Below are 17,393 nucleotides of genomic sequence, written 5' to 3'. Positions count from 1 at the left end.
AATAAAAGTCAACTTGTTTGTATATATAAATATTTAATTGCATGTTTTGACATTGTTTAAAATTCTTTACTTTTTTTTCTTTTTTTTTTTGATAAAACGTTATTAATTTTTTTTTTCTTTTTTGATTTCCATAGATTTTTTTGTGGTAACTGTAAAAAAAAATCCATGAAATAGTAAGCCCCTTCTCATAGAAAAAATTATTCTGTAATTTGAATAATCATGGTTGTATTATTTTATGCACACATTTGATTCGAACTGATTGATATTGAATGTAGAATGCGTCGCACTATTTAAAGCTAGACACAAAGCCGTAATTTGTATGAGAAATAAGAAGGTGAAGTTAACATTGACAACTCGCAATTAGATGTTAAATGATGAAGATTGTTATGTCACGTGAATGAAAAAATTAAGTGTAGGACAACTATAATAGCGCTTCTTGACTATCGAAATTTGAAGTTTTTCTTAAGAGTACAAAGAATATCAAGTTATTCATAAGAGATTCAGTTGAAATGAAGTTCAATAATTACTGCTGGCAACCAAGCTGGTCCTTAGAGACATCTAATTTTCATTAATCTCTTATCAATATTGATATTTATTAATTAAATGACGTCTTCAATTTCTCGAATGTTCTGTCTTACTGATTCATTGAAGAATTTATAAAATACTTGAGGGTTGTTTTTTATGGATTATGCGCTATTTTTTAATCCAATTACAGTCTGTTGAATGATTTAATTTCAGCTTATAAGATTTGAGAAGCTATGATTCGATATTCTTATGATACACGACCGATGATGATGGATTAAGAAATAATTACACAATAGTAAAACTGCATAAGCAATTTTAACTGCAATATTTGTGAAGAGCTCGTGTATGTAAAATAATGATACATCGCAGATTCTGACAAACATCACAACACCATCCAAATAAAACACCTTTTATTGATATAAATATAACATGATACATAGATTTCATGTGTTTTCGATACGTTTACAGAGTGAAATAAAAATAGTATTTGGAAAAAGTGTGTTTCCACGTAGAGAAACACCAAACCTAAATAAAATATAAATTACACTACGCAAGAAAGTGGGAAAAAAACAAACAAACTTCACTTTGTACATTGCTATTTACAACTACGCTCCTCGCACATTTTTAAGCGTTTGCAAGTATAAAAAAATTTCACTAGTGAATTTTTTTTTGCAGATATATATGAAAAAATATGTAGAAAAAGTATTTTCATAACATTGGAATAATGTAAATATCAATAAAATTGGAAACATTTTATGTACAGCTTAAAGTATGTATGGAAACTCACATATAAGTCAGGAAACAATTGTACTTTGTTAGCAATCCTTTTCTTAGATGTATTACATAGTTAAAATATAAATATTAAAAAACATTCACCATGGGGGTAGTTTTTAAACTGACTGAAAATTATATTTTAAAACTGAAAATTATATTTTAAACTGAAAATTATATTTTATCAAATAAAATTTAATGATTTCATATAAAAAAGCAAATATCAGATGAAACAACATCTTTTGGATAAGATTTTAACTCCTTTGCAAACATCTATTGTATTCAACTTCAACAGATCTCTTAGTAAAACATAAACATAAGAGAAATTTCTTGTAGCAAAAAAAAGAATCACAATGAAAAAACAAAGATGAAAAAGTAAAAAACGGTCCATGATTGTTTTTATTAAAAGGAATAAATGGAATCCATTCCATCGACCGACCGAAAAGTGACTTATAAAAACTGTTACGACTTATAAAAATGTAATTCACAGTTTTGTATGTGATTATGCCTTTTAAAAGTGAAAATACTTTTAAAAAGCTTCTAAAATCGAATTGAAGTAAATTCATATTTACAGTGTCCATGGAGGAACTTATTCTACTTGAAAAAAGGCCATTCTAGAATTTCCTAAATGTAAACTGATAAATTTTTGAAGCTAATAAATAGTGACAAAACAAAAGTTGATAAATTTTCAACGACTGTTACATTCTATAATCTGATTTTAAATCTCTCATCTCTCCAATTATTTTCTTCATACATTTTTTTTTCTTTTTATTTTCATTTTGAAAGATCTGACGCAATTATAATAAAATCAGCATTCATTTAGAATAAACAAATGGAATCTGAAAATTCAGATTTTATATTTACACGTATAAAACATACATGCCACATGCAGCAATTTCAAACAAAAAGTGTTATGTTATAAAAATGAAATAAAATGAATTTTTCTTTTCTAAAAATTAAAATTATCATTAGCCATTGAATTAATTCGAAAGAAGGAATTCTTTTTAATGAAATACGGCCTTAACTTTAAGACTTTTATAATGCATAAATATATTTACTAAAATCTTTGAGAATTATTAGCCCGTGCATAATTCAACTTCATTTTTGAAATTCTAGATAAAAACCAGCTTATAAATATAAAACCTCCTTCGGAAACTCAGTTTGAAAGGAATAAAAAGTTGCAGAAGTATTCCTATCATGGAAAGGAGGAAATTTCTTGTCCGTGATATTCCACTTCATTTCCAGTAGAGTTTCTTTAAGTCACTTTTGAATTCTTTCTCTTGTCAGATGAGGGGGTGTTACGTGACACAACGCCGCAGCCCGGTCCGCTTCGTCCGATGGGTTATTCTTCGACCTTTCGGCCTTCTGCCGCTAGCATCCCTAAAAAAATAATTTCAAAAATTAATTAATTAATAATTTTTTTCATATTTTCTCTTATTTTCTAATCCAAATTCCCTTTTTTTTTATTTAATTATTTCTAACATGGACTGTAATAAAATACTGACTCTGTGATTCTCACATTGCGATCGAAAGGTTCAAAAACCTTGACGCTCATGGCATAACTTCCAAAGATGATTTGGTTCCCCTTTTCTGGATCAACAGATGTCAAGGAAATCCTTATAAATCCCTGTTCCGACGATTTGAACCCGCCTTGAGTTTGGCACATTTTCCCCTCTCTAGTGGTTTTCGGGGTTCTTTGACGTCTGTTCATTTTACCGACAATTTGCGGGAAGCTCCCGATCGCCGTTCATGGGTCAGTTGGCAGATTTATGACTAAATCCGTAAGGCCGCTGGTCATCGGAATGGGGCTTAAGAATCTTTTTGTAAAGGCACTGAAGGAAAAATTTCGCACATTTTTCCTTTGTGTCCAGATGTAAACAGACACATTTCATCTGTACTCCCCGTTTACAAACCAAACCTACCAGTGAAAAAGTCAATTTAAATTCGAAGTTTGTCTTATTTTCGTTAATTCATCTGCAAAACTATGTTACAGAAGAGGCTATATTTCAACTTTATTATGACCCCTCTACTTATCACTTGATATATTACATCAAGTGAGATTAGAATCTCGGCTTGTCATGCTAGATGAAATAGAGTTAGAGCTTTGGTTCGATATGATAGACCTAATAGAACCTTGGTTTGTTGTGATCAAGGGAAATTAGAATCATAGCTTTATATGCTTGGCCAAATGGATTTAGAAATTTGACTTCAAATGATAGATCAAGAGAATTTATGAAGTCATATTAATATTAAATAATTTATTATTTTCATATTTGATTTTGATAAACTGAAGTAAGTATCATATTTTTGAATGTTTGTGTTTTTAAGGTGAATCAATTGAGGAAAATCGGTTTCTCTTCTACAGGACAACAAAAATATTTTATTCAATTTATTTTTTGAAATGAAAATAAATAAATAAAAAATTGCTCAGAGCAGCTTCAATGGAAACTGCGGCTCCATTCTGCGTCTCAATAATTCAATTGTGAGTAATAACAAATGTTTTCCTGTTAATATGGTGTGGAAGTATGAAGAAATGAGTGTCATCTAAGACGTGTCTTTATCATTTTTTTAACCAGGCATCACCAAGATTTAAAAAAAAAAAAGGGAAATCACCCATAAAATTATATTTGTGGATTTTAAAATGGAGTGCTAATATAGCAAAATTAAATTCATATTTTAAAAAAGAAATTGATTGGATCTTTTAACCTTTATTCTTTTTCTTTTTAGTATAGTTCATATAATGCTTTAAGTGATTTTCCAGAAAAAAATTAATTACAGATGTATATTATTTTTTTATTAGTTAACTTAAAGAATCTCTAAGAAACAATGCAAAATCTAAAGAAAATGAATCCATGGGATCATATAATTGAAAATGCTCACATACAAAAAAGAAAAGAAAAATTACAATTCTCTGAAATTATTCAATGGAATCAATAGTTCATGTTAAATCTGAACAAGAAAAAAAAATCAAAATCCTTGCATTGTTCTAACGCTGTCTATAAACTGAAAATAGTATTCGAAATAGCATGTCATTCAACGAAATTTCAATATAAGGTGCATACTTTGATCAAGTATAAATAAAATAACTCGTAATTAAGTGCTTATTAGCCGTAATATTTCAACAAAGTAGATACTAATTCAGTATATTCTGTTATTATACTGAATTTTTAGATTGTAATTGGCGATATTGTATTGTTATATTGGCGATATTGTATTGGCCAATATTGTCGATATTGTATATGTTACAGTAAATATGATTAATACGGTGATTACGTATAATTATCGGTGATTATTCAAAATCACCATTAAACTTGGTAAATGTGACAAATTATTGAATATTTGTCAAATTTACCGGTGAGTTTCTAAAATTTCCAATTCATAATGAGGAATATAATAAATTCAGATTATTTTAGTTAGTAACAAGGCCTTAATTTAAAAAAAAAAAAAAAAAAAAAAAAAAAAAAAACCTGAATATTTTTAAATAACACTAAAAATTTCTTTGTAAAAATTTCGAAGAACGTCATGGTGGCTATTAAAACTTACAATCATATTTCAATTTAAGAAAAATAAAAGTACCGCTTTCGTACCTTAATTTCAATAAATATTTCAGTATAAATATTATATAACATAGCATAAGTAATATAATATATGTCGTAAAAGCTATTGAAAAATATTAGCAAAAAATGTATTGAAAAATTTACTTTCATTATATTCTTCATTACGAGTTGATTTTATAAACTAACCAATAAGTTATCCCAGTTGTCAAGGTTAATTTTAATTAAGAATTATCATTAGTTTATTATATTTCCCATAACATACGTGTTATATAAGAGGTTTGAAAGAAATTCTAAAGGATAATTTTCAAAAATATCCTTCGAATAAGAGTTGAAACCCTAAAATCATTTAAGACAGACAGAGATTAGGCTAGGAAAAAAAATTCATCTGCTGTACAAATTAAAATTCTTTATAACTATTCAATAACCCCAATTTTTTGCATCCTCTCATCTTCTTTCCTTAGTAATGAATCTAGGCTGGGATAGACTGGTTGATAGAGCGTTGGATTGTAAGTTCGAACCCCGCTGACTAAAACCTCTCCGTGTGCATGGTAGCTGGTGCATGGTGCACACATAAATCTGTCGTTACGACAAAGTCCTCCAAGTTGAGACAATATCACTGGGGGTACTGGATCAGAGGTGATCGTTCTCTCGTTCAGATCTAAATTACGATCTGTGAATGATATGTATGTATGAATGAAGTCCACCCCGTGAAAAGAGCTGTGACAGATAAGTAACTAAGACGTATTCTTGGCCCTAGATGGCGCTACTGAAACAAGAGAAGCTAAAACTCGGCTTAAATTCATTAGTGGTCTTGTCTATGACAAGTGCCATAAACAGCAACAACAACAGTAATGAAGCTAAAGATCAGGAAATATCTGCCATCAGAGAAGTTTGCACGAATTTGTGGCACACAGTTATTTATTATGTATACAAATATATTTGCGTGCAGCTTTCAGGTTTTTATTAACGACAGATGGAGAAAAATCCAGCAAACTGTTTTAAAACATCGCGCACGAGGCAATGAACAAAATGTGAGAATAAAATTTTATGCAGGTTGTTTACGTGATTACGTTGATTATGGTTTTTATAAATCCTTCTTTCTCACAACTGATTGTATTTTAATGAATACTTACTTCATTGAACGGATTATTTGAGCTAACAAACTATTGCTATTTTAATTTATCAAATGCAAAACTTAATTTCAAACGTTCTTCTTTCAAGTGAAACAAAGCAGGACTTTTCGTGAGTGTAAAATATTCTTTTCCGCCAATTTCACTTCACTTCACAACAATTAACTTCACTTCACTTCACAGTTAATCCACTTGTTGTGATAATGTTTCCATTAGTTTCCTACATCCTAAAAAAAGAGGGTTTTTTTGCACTAAGTTACTGTATATGCCTATCTTACAGTCAGAGGTATGTTGAGGATGATGTTCTTCGTTTAATCATTTGGTTTTTATAGTTTTACAATTCAGTGTCTTTAATACAAAATCAGGTGGATTATCTAATTTATATCAATTCTTTTTTTTTTCTGAAGAGGCATGTTATTTTATTTATTCGATTCATTATAATCCAGTATTCCTATTTATGCACATATTTTTGAAGCTGGGGCTGCATGTCTGCGAATTGTATAAAAACCAAGAAATAGGAATCCCAAGATAAGAATCTCAACAATTATCTTTGAGAAAGGGCTAATACAAATGCAGACCACAAGGTATGTAGCGTTTAATATTTACAGATTCGGATAGGACACGTTAAGACAAATTATTTTTATGTATAACATGTAGGTTCCCTGAATATAGTGTCATAGTCTAATTATCCTATTAACATGTGGATAATTAGACTGTGACACTATATTCGGGGAGCCTACATGTTATACATCAAAATAATTGTCTTAACGCTTCCTATCCAAATCTGTAAATATTAAACGCTGCATACCTTGTGGGACACCCTATATTAGCCCTTTATCAAAGATAATTAGTCTAATATTTTATACTAAAGAGAATCTATACATTTTATTAATATCTGACATCTGGACAAATAACATATTTATGAACGTTGGGTCTGTGACCTTCCCTTAACACAGCGAGGCAGGCTGCTCAGTTTTTTTTTAAATGAAAATCTGCCATGCTTATATTAGAGTACTTTTCTCTTTCTTTAACGTACTGAAATTCATTGACAGACCGCAGGAATGTATTAATTTTAACCCTAGCTATTTACAAATTTTATCGCGAAATTCAAAACGGTCAGATATTTCCAGGAATGTATTATTCTTTGGAGATAAATTAAACAACAGATAACAAAGAAAAAGGGTGGATGAAAGAGAGAGAGAGAAAGGAAAGTTGACAATTGATAAATCCGGGTTACAACTGGAATATTCAAGGGCAACAGATAATCGAACACTTAGCAAACAGAAATGTCAAAAAGAAAAAGGGTTTAATCTAGATATGATATTTTTTAGTGCAAACACTTAAAATGAGTTACAATTTAAATTGTAAGAAATTCTTTTTCCTTATTGTTAATAGATTCAGTTAAGAAATAAACATAAAGGGGCATACATTATCTTTTAGTTTTATTTATTTATTTATTTTGTTGGGAAAATGTTTATTTTTGCGAAGTAAGTTTCACCTCGCTCTATAAACAGAATACAAATAATCTTGATTAGGTTAAGAACAAATGCGCGCTGACATTAAAAAAAAAAATGGAAGGAAGTCAGATTAGATTTTAGTATAAGTGTTAGTATCAATTTCGCCCACCATTCCTTTAAGTTTGATCGGCGTTAATTTAACTAATCAAATGAGAGTGTTTGTTACGATTTTGTTTATAAAGAGTAGAGTTACAGTTATGATTAGTGACATAATCGAATCAATTACTTTAATGTTACTATTCAGACAAACATACTTTATTTATTATAATAAATACTTATATTGTCAATTCTTCATCGAACATTCATTGCAAGAAAGAGAAAGAATTGGTATCCAAATTCCTTTTGTATAATAAACATTGGTTAAATTTATGACAGTAATTAGGGGGATAGCACCCAGAATGAATCTGAAGTAAAGAAATGAGAAGCTACAGATATAATGAGCAGTATTCACTCCCTTGATGGGTGGTGTGAGATCAAATTGCCCTCACTTCGATGACATCATCCTATCCATCATCTGGTAAAATTTATTCGATCAATTGCAATTTTTTTTAAATCATGGGCCTGTAGTGAATGCCCATCATAAATCATATAACAATATGAATCTGTAAACTACACGCTCCGTCGAGGCTACAAGTGACGTAGCATGCGCACTGCCCATCATCCGGGTATTGACATGCGTGATGCTTCTAAAAAGCTATACCAATACCAAAAATCAATACCAATTATTCTTACACAAAATTTCATACTGATCTGGTATCATTCTACAGTTTCTAAGCATCTTACGTGCAAAATATAATTAGATTATGCAGACCCAAGATAATTAGTTATTAGATTACGCAAACGCAATTAGCAGGAAAATGCTGTGCTTATAGTTCTAAACTAACGGGCAGTAAGCGTTCTAACTACTGAGAAATGAATTTCAACATACTCAGGATAAATAGGAAAGCCAGTTGGCCATATTAAGACAGTTCTCCATGCTGCTATCAGGAGAGGCAAAAACAAAAAAAGACACAGTGAGAGAGGTACAGTACGATACAGTACAAAAAATGCAGCATGAAATGAAAAAAAAAAAAAAGAAATTATAGGGTTAGCAGAAAATCTAGTCTAATTATAAAAATTTGTTACAAAGCAACCGTTGAATGTAATTATGTAAATTGGACCTCTTTGTGTGTTTGTGTCGTTATAGGCACCGGAGGCACTGGATGGCGTTATATTATGTTATGTTGTGTGTGTGTGTCATTAAAGGCACCGGGGGGGGCACAGGATGGCGTTACGTTATGTTATGTTGTGTGTGTGTGTCGTTATAGGCACATGATGGCGTTATGTTATGTATGTGTGTGTCGTTATAGGCACAGAATGGCGTTATGTTATGTGCGTGTGTGTGTGTGCACAATAGATAGCGTCCCAACTCTTCTACGTCAAGTATTAATCGATGGTAAATTTTTAAGGAAAGTCCAAATGGTGCCGATGAAAGAATGAGCAAATTGTGCTCTTAGGTTTCACGTAACATAATCACTCATTTGTGTTCCACGAATTTTGATTTTGTAAAGAATGCAATGCCAGGCGGAAAGGCAATGAAGCAATTATATGAAAAATTTACAGTAGTTAATAATATAAAATAAATTAGACTAACTGTAAATGTCGCAAACAACAATCGTTAAAATTCTTCACAAGAAAACTAATTCTGGGTGTTTATAAAATGCAAATCATTCAAATCCTGCAATCAAAGCTCTTATTAAAAACTATTTAACAATACTTCAAATGTATAGAAATAAATTTATATTCAATTATAATAATTTCTGCGTTATAAATTTTTATAGAATTATAAATTATTATATTTTTATTCAAACTTAAAATATTTTATATTTTGAAAAGGTATATCTATTTCTGTTATTAAACCGTCTTGTCAGAATCTTTTTGGATGCAATGAATTTATACCAAAGAACAGATGTCCTTAAACCTTTAAAAAGAAATCGTTTTTTTTTAACCTTTTGTACGTTATTCTATTATGTATTTACTAGTTCAAGACATTTTAGTCTTAAAAATAAAGGTTCAATCTCATAATTCAGCTGAAAATTTAAAGAATTAAGAAAATCATTAGAAACTTTATAAAAGCTGCACAATACTTATATATTGAACTATTATAAAAGAGTGCAACTTGAAATGTTTTCTGGTCACACTGTTCAATAAATAGAATTTTTACCTAGATTTTTGAATTTTTCCATTAATTTTGTATTAAGATATCATCTATATTTTTTATTTAATCCGCAAATTCAAATTAAAACAAAAAAGGCTTATATTTCTGAATTAATTTCGTCAATTCAAAGTGCTCGTATATCATATTTTCTGGGTAAAAATAAGAAAGTAAATTTTTTTCTTTACTTCATTCCAAAGCTAAACTTCTGTACAATGTGTTCAATAAAAAAGGCAATGAACAACTATGAGTTAATCTTTCTCTTTTTTACCTACAGTAGCTGGAAACTATATCATTTATTTTAAATTTTGTTCGGAATTTCTTACAATTGTATTCATAATGCTCTACTGACTGTCTATTTATAAAAACATATGTTTATTGAAATTTCTAATTTCAAAATTATTAACAGTTTTCTTATAATAATAATCATTTCTTGAAACAATTTATTTTTTATTCATCAACTGAATAAACTTAACGTGTTTAAAATAAATTTGTAAAGTCATTTTTAATCCCTCTTCATTTACAAATTACCATTTTCTCTTACTTTATCCAATTTTTCTTGATTTCCCAATTTAATTTTTATTCAATTTTCTTATCCAAATGTAATATAATTATTGTTATAATATAATTCGTTGTTTACATGATATAATTATGTAACAAAAAGAATTTTTTTTTTTTAATTTTCAGATTAAATTCTCTGACTTCGTTTATAAATCATCCAGTTGTAGCGTGGAAAAAATATTTGCAACCGCTATTAATATAGAAAGGCATTAAGATGGAGAATGAAAAAATAAACTATTGGAGAATCTGGTACAATAAATGAAATCGATACATCATTTTTGGTAATAGTTAGTTAATGGATCCTCAAGTATTCTAAGGTTGTAGGGTTTCCAGAAGTACAAGGAAGCTCACTCAAATTACTCATGGCAAATGGTTTTGCCTTTTTTAGCTACGATAACGATTCAAATGAATCATATAATTATAATTTTTTTCTGCTGCTTTTTATTGATTGAATGATTTTTAATTAAAAATCCTGAAAGTTACTAGCGTCAGCATGATTTTTATTTTAACTCTTCAATCTTTACAGTTTTTTCCCCCCAATAAACAATTACAAACTAGTGGCATGCGTATCTTCGATATAACCAGAAAAAGATATTCATATAGATTTAACAAAAAAAAATATGATAAAATGTGAAGAAAAATTGAATGAAAATAAAATAAAATATTAAAAAGCGAGTAACAAGTGATGAATATCACATCTGAATTATCAGAATGGAATAAGAAAATATCTCATCTTATTAAAAGCCTAATATCCAAAAAGCCCGATTTAAACCAGAATGTATATCGCCGACTTAGTACCAAAGGCTCGCAATTCCAAATTTTTATAAAAATGCTAGTCATTCTATTTTTAAAAGAAAAAAAATATTTTAAAACCTTTATAAGTCAACTCATCGAATGAATGCTCCTAAAAGACTTCAAAAATTTTAAAAAATTATTTGATAAAAGTTTGCTAAAATGCTAATATTTCCATTTTTTTATTTACATGATTTTGAAACTGGGGACTACTATATATTTTAACCTTATTCCAAGTGCAAGTGTATCACAAAAAAAAAAAAAAAAAAAAAAAAAAAGAAAGAAAAGAGAGAAAAAAAAAATAAAGAGAGAAAAATAAAAAAGAATTTATATAATTTAATTGTTAATAGTTGTCCTCTTCTTTCCTATATCTTAAAAGTAACAGAAAAGGTGTTATTTAATTATTGATTTTTAATTATTAATAAGAAATAAAATAGAGATATAATGTATTGCAGAAAAAAGATCTATCGTTCAAAATACTCTATAAAGAAATGATTTTCAAGTAAAATGTAAGGGACATAAGAAAGGAGGCAAAACCTTAGCAGCAGAGTGCACTGAGTGACTCTGCCGGTAAGCCATGGGCCTCACTGCTTGAGTTTTACACAGTTGATCCCAGATTTGCCTTGAAGTGCAGCTGTGGCACTTTTCCGCCTTACTACAGGCCATGACTGTTTACTCGTATTGGCTCGGGCTTTGTGACTCCCCCTTATGTCCTCTGTGCGGACAACATCAAATTTTTGATGCTACTTACTGTGACTCATGATCAGCACTTGTGTTTTTAAACTGTAAAGTTCAGAAATATTGGAAGGCTAGAGATCTAGTGGAGTCAAAGACAATCTTATGGGCATTTGCAATAAATAAATGATTTGCAAGTCATTGAATAATAAAAATGGCCTTTGGAATCGATATTCAGTCTTATGCAGAGTTGTCTATTCTGACCGATTTCACGGAACGCTGATCTAGATTACAGTTATGTTTTTCTCTAATATCAAAAATTAAATATTTCTAAATTAAAACTCTTTTTAAATTAAAGCGGGATGATTCAATCAGGCTTCCAAATCGTGTAGCATACATTATCTAAACTTATAATAAAGCTCAATATGTGTGTGTGTGTGTTGGCGCTCTACAGGCCAGGTCATTTGACATACAGCTATCAAATTTGGTACATGTATACCTTAGAGGTCGGGAATGTGCACCTGGGATCCCTTTTTTTGAAATTTTAATTAGAATATTAATTATTAATTAAAAACTAACTTTCTCGCCAAAAAATCTTCCATTTTCCCCACCGCCAACTTTTCCGCCAAAAAAAATCTTCCATTTTCTCCACCGCCAAATGAGTAAGGCTTTGGCCTTATGAGTAAGGCACCGCCAAATGAGTTTGGGTTTTTTTTCTCCCAACAGTAATGAGTCTAGGGTTAACATTTTTCGGCGGATTATTTCAAACGATTCTGTTTATTTTCTTAATGTTTGATGAATTTATAATTAAACATTGTTAATGAATCGATCTTTCAGATTCATTCTGAAGTACTTTTGAATTAAAATAAAACAGAATAAAGGAAATTAAAAATTTCTAATCCGCATAGCGTTACCCCAACTGGCGTAGAAAAAATCACGTATTTGCGTTACATAACTGGCGAAGAAAATTCACGCATGCGCATTCTGATTGTTGCCATGACAACCGTTATCAACGGATGATTAAAATTACTTTTAGGTTAGTTGCATGCTTTTGTAAGTAAATTGTATTTATGTTAGTTATATATTTTCTAAATATGCTTATAGTTTTAAGTACATCGTTTTTTAAGTAGTTTTTTTTAAACCTGTTTTCAATGATTCAAATTATTTTTAGGTTAGTTGCATGCTTTAGTAATTAAATTGTATTTATGTTAGTTATATACTTTTTTGTATATGCTTACAGTTTTAAGTACATCGTTTTTTAAGTAGTTTTTTTAAACCTGTTTTCGACTGATTATTTTAAACGATTCATTTTATTTTCTTAGTGTCTGATGCATTTAAAATGAAACATCGTTAATGAATCGATCTGTTCATGATGAATCTGAGAAATTTTTGTTGACAAATTCTTGAGATATTACATTAATTAAGAAAGATATTCTTTAGTGCCCATAAAGTTTAAACGCTCAGTGACTCTATTATCAGTAATCATATTATTAAAAAAAATGCTTTGTTTCAGTAAAAAATATTATTATATTAATTGCAGATTAATCATTTACACTTTAATTTAAAGCATAATTTCTACGAGGGGTAACAGAAAATGAGAGAGATACATATCACGCTATGACTGAAGGCCTTTATAATATTATGAGTGAATTATATGACTATCAAAATTTGAAGTTTTAAAATATTTTGCTGAATAATCTATTAAAGTTGGAATTGCGTAAAATATTTAATGGTACAACTGGAGTTTAACCCCCTGCTTGGCGGACTTTTTAAAAATCGCCAACAACGGCCTTGCGAATTGTTCAAAAGCAAAGGAGCAGATGTTCAATTATAGTGCATAATAAAGATTGCCAGCTTTGGAGCGTTATCGCATCTTGGCGAAGAAGGGGGTTAAACTCCGGTTCAACCTATTTAATTATTAAAATTTAAACGAACATTAAGATTGGCGAACCGGCTGGTCGCCAAAGGCGGCTTGTATATATATAAGAAAGTGCTCAATTAAGGCATATCAAATTTCTTTTCCAACGATTCTAAGTGATGTTGTTTTGTAGGATATTTCAGAGGATTTTAGAGTCTTTCTCTAAGACGGCAGGGCTTCAAAAATGTGCTTACTCTTCTTATCGACGAATGGTAAATCTTCCTTCTTCTTGAATTCTCCATTGGTCTTGACTTCTGTAGGGTTGGCGAAATCGTAACTGTCCACAGGCCAGTGCAGCTCGACCATCAGTTTATAGACCCAGACTCCGATGATGGCTCCGATGTGGGGTCCGACCACTGGTACCCAGAAGTAATTGTAGTCCCGGAAGCTTTAATGAAACAATAAAAGAAATCTTTCATTAAAATAGTGTTCGAATTAAACGATATGCTTACATTTTAACTATTTTTTTATATTATATACACTGAAAGTAATTATCCTTATTCAATCGTTACATTCCACAACAACAAAACTTTAAAAAAAATATCTCGCCTTGATTTTTTGACCTACGAATTGGCTTAATTTCCTAATTAAATCACACGTTCTATTTGTAGCACTTAGTATACTAATTTAATTCTTATGACAATATAAAGGCATTTGAGATGTCAAAGCGTTTTAAAGTGACTTTTTTGCATTTTAAATACTTAATACTTTCACTTAATTTCAGATTTAAAATTAAAAATTCAGAATTTTGATGCTCGAGTCAGAGTCGTCATTTTATGCGAAGGAGTTAAAGATTGAGTCCAGCTAAATATTTTGGATTATACCAAGCGCTGAAGCGAATGATAACTTATAATCAGAAGATATGCAAAAACTGTAGGCAAATTTTCCTCCAGGGTTGAGCATTGTATTATGGTCTAAGGCTCAGGAGATGATATAAACGACAAGGAATAGCCCGAAGCTCTGGAGAGCAGGTCAGCAGCTCAAAAATCCAAGATTGGCGCCCAAAAAACAGTGAGTTTTGAAAATGGGTGCAATAGAAAGGAAAACTGAGAGAAAAATGGTAAATAATTTTCCACTTCGCTTTTGCTATGATTTCTAGTGAAGTGTATCTGAATGTAACTTCGATGGTCTTCATTTACAGGTTCTTCACTGATAAAAACTGTAGTCAAAATTTTCAACCAGAGTTGAGCATTGTATTATGGTCTAAGACTTCGATGATGAAAAACAGGACACAACGGTATGCGACAAATAGTATCCGAAAATTAAATTAGTGTTTTGGACGCAGTATTACCAACCGATTAGAAAAAACAAACTGACACCTAACTACACTTGCAGTCACAAAATCCATAACAAATTTGATTTATTTAAGTGATAACTTTTCCGAGTTATGGCTTTTTACATATGTATGAAAATTCAGACCGAAAGACAGTCAGCCTTTTGTTCGATTTAGCTTAAAATTTGAAAAATGAGTAGGAATGTTTAAAAGTTTTTTTTACATCATAGATTTCACTAAAAAGCTATTTTTGTCCTCGTTCTCATTCGGTTGCCGACCGCAATTATAGTTACGATGGCCTTATTCATATAAATTTTCTCGTATTCTTTGAATGCTGAGATCGTCAAACAAAGATAAATAATCACCCCAAAAAATAGCGGCAGATTAAGGTGCTTACCTTTCACTTAGCACATCAAGACGAATGTCAATAAACAAAGAAATAGATAGGCATTGATCCCATTGTAAAAGCGGCGTTTTTTCAATATTTTTCGAAAAATTTTCTTATGCAACAGATAAGTTTGTTGACCGAGCAATCATTAAAGGATATAAAACGTCGAGGCCATCGCGCAATTCGATAATATGTGAAAAATGATACGACGTCACTTTCGACGAAAATTTCCAAAAACCATCGTAAGAGTTCTTTTCTCAATATGCTAGCACAGTACTACATATTTTGTACTTCTATCAGATCAATATTTCGAAGATATATTTTTGAGTAAAAATAATGTAAAAGGAAATTTATCAACTACTTTTAAGGTCTTTTGAAGACATCTTTTTGCAGCAGTTTTGCGAACTCGCATATGGTTTAGTTTAATTATATTAACATCCCATTTTTAAAGCGCCACTAGGGCTATTTTGGGATGGATCTCCTGATTTTGAACCATGATCAGATGACGGTCGTATGTCCAAATTTCCACACCACATCAGCGGGAGGACGTTCGGCCCCTACGGATTCAACGTACACTAGACCTGCTTACACGACGGTTCTTTGGGGGAATCGGTCTAGAACCTGGAACCCTCCGGTTCCCAAGCCGAGACTTTACCAACAGGTCACCGCGCGCAGTGCTCGTATATAGATCGTCGGAAAAGTGAAATGGACATCGTACATTATATATTGCATATTCTTGGCGCAACGGCACTATCTTACCTGAAGACGCCGTTACCCCATCCGGCGAATGCAGTGAAGACTCTGGGGGCGAGATCTCTGGCGGGGTTGAGGGGTGCTCCACAGTTGAGGGGGAAGGCGAAGATGATGGCCGCCAAGGACAGTCCGATCATCAGGGGGTAGGAGCCTTTGGGCACTGCCATGTTGTTCGGGTCTGTAACAGCCCCGATCGCCACCATCAACATCATGGTGCCCACGATCTGTAAGAGGAATAGTTTTGTGTTATAGTAAAATAAAGCAGGGTTCAATCGAGGTCAGCGCAATAGAAGGTCATACCTAACTCGGGAACATCACGTGAACAAAACAGAATAATGGCAAATGGTTGTCTGATCGAGACAATTGTTTCCATTGTCCCATTGCGCTCACATGATCTTTCTGAAGTAGGCGTGAACTTCTTCCCAATAGTTGGCCTCGTGTGAATCCTGCTTAATAGGCACCAAATAACACAGCAAGTGGGTGGGTGTTGGCCCTCTACAGATCATATTCTTAGTCCCAGACTTACCAAATTCGGCACTTAAATACTTTTAAGAATAAGAATGCGCATCTGAAAGCCAATTTTAAATGTTGATTTATTAAAAACTAAGCAAGGTTTTGTCTTTGCTTTAAAATTTAAAAAAAAAGAACTTCTTTTCTATAATGTTAATATAGTTGCCATTAAAAAATATTATTATTATTATTATTATGGCCTCGATTTAATGAACTTTTGACAATGTTTCTAATTACATTTTATTGCATTAGTGTCTTTGTTTTAAATGAGACGCAACTCATTTTCATTGTTGCTAATATTCCATTCTGCAATTTTTTCTTCCATTGATAATAAAGGTACGAAAATTTTGCCATATTTTGCTCTATTGAATTAGTTTCAGTTTTAAACATGTTTTTAATGTGATGTTTTAATATTATAACAATTAAAGTTAATATTTAGAAATAAGTAATGTAAAGACGGAAATTTTGAAACTCTTTTATACTATCGCTCTTTAAACTAGACGTTTTCCTTCATTTATTTAATGGTTATATTTTTTTATTATATATTATAATTATATTATTATTTCGAATAATATTTTTTGAGTCAATAAAATTTTATATTTACTAAGTATCGTTAATGAGTATATCTGCATATGATTTCTAAAATAGTACAAATCACGTGAAATTTAAAAAATACTAAAGAAATCTTTGAGCTTTGTTAAAGAGATTCAATTCTAGAGATTTTACATAAATATTAATCACGGCAAACTAGATGGTTGCTAACGATAATTAATAACTCTGATAAGAAGGTTTTTGGAAATAAGAACCTATGATATATAAGCTGTATTTT

The 17,393-nt window shown here is 30.8% G+C and overlaps 1 protein-coding gene across 4 annotated transcripts in view; it reads right to left on the bottom strand.

Annotated features, from left to right (window-relative positions):
• Positions 1-918: 918 nt before the first annotated feature.
• LOC129960568 (aquaporin-9-like) overlaps positions 919-17,393 on the bottom strand; it is a 119,407-nt gene continuing 102,932 nt past the window's right edge. For all 4 annotated transcript variants that reach the window (XM_056074070.1, XM_056074086.1, XM_056074077.1 and 1 more), the window contains 3 exons: positions 16,061-16,278; positions 13,835-14,028; positions 919-2,676 (listed from right to left, as the gene is read on the bottom strand). In XM_056074070.1, the coding sequence (XP_055930045.1) occupies positions 2,639-2,676; positions 13,835-14,028; positions 16,061-16,278 (450 nt within the window). In that variant the 3' untranslated portion in view covers positions 919-2,638. The remainder of the gene's footprint in view (positions 2,677-13,834; positions 14,029-16,060; positions 16,279-17,393) is intronic.

This window comes from Argiope bruennichi, chromosome 2, assembly GCF_947563725.1.
Source record: "Argiope bruennichi chromosome 2, qqArgBrue1.1, whole genome shotgun sequence".
Taxonomy (NCBI): domain Eukaryota; kingdom Metazoa; phylum Arthropoda; class Arachnida; order Araneae; family Araneidae; genus Argiope; species Argiope bruennichi.
This window is presented reverse-complemented; position numbering and strand designations above follow the sequence as displayed.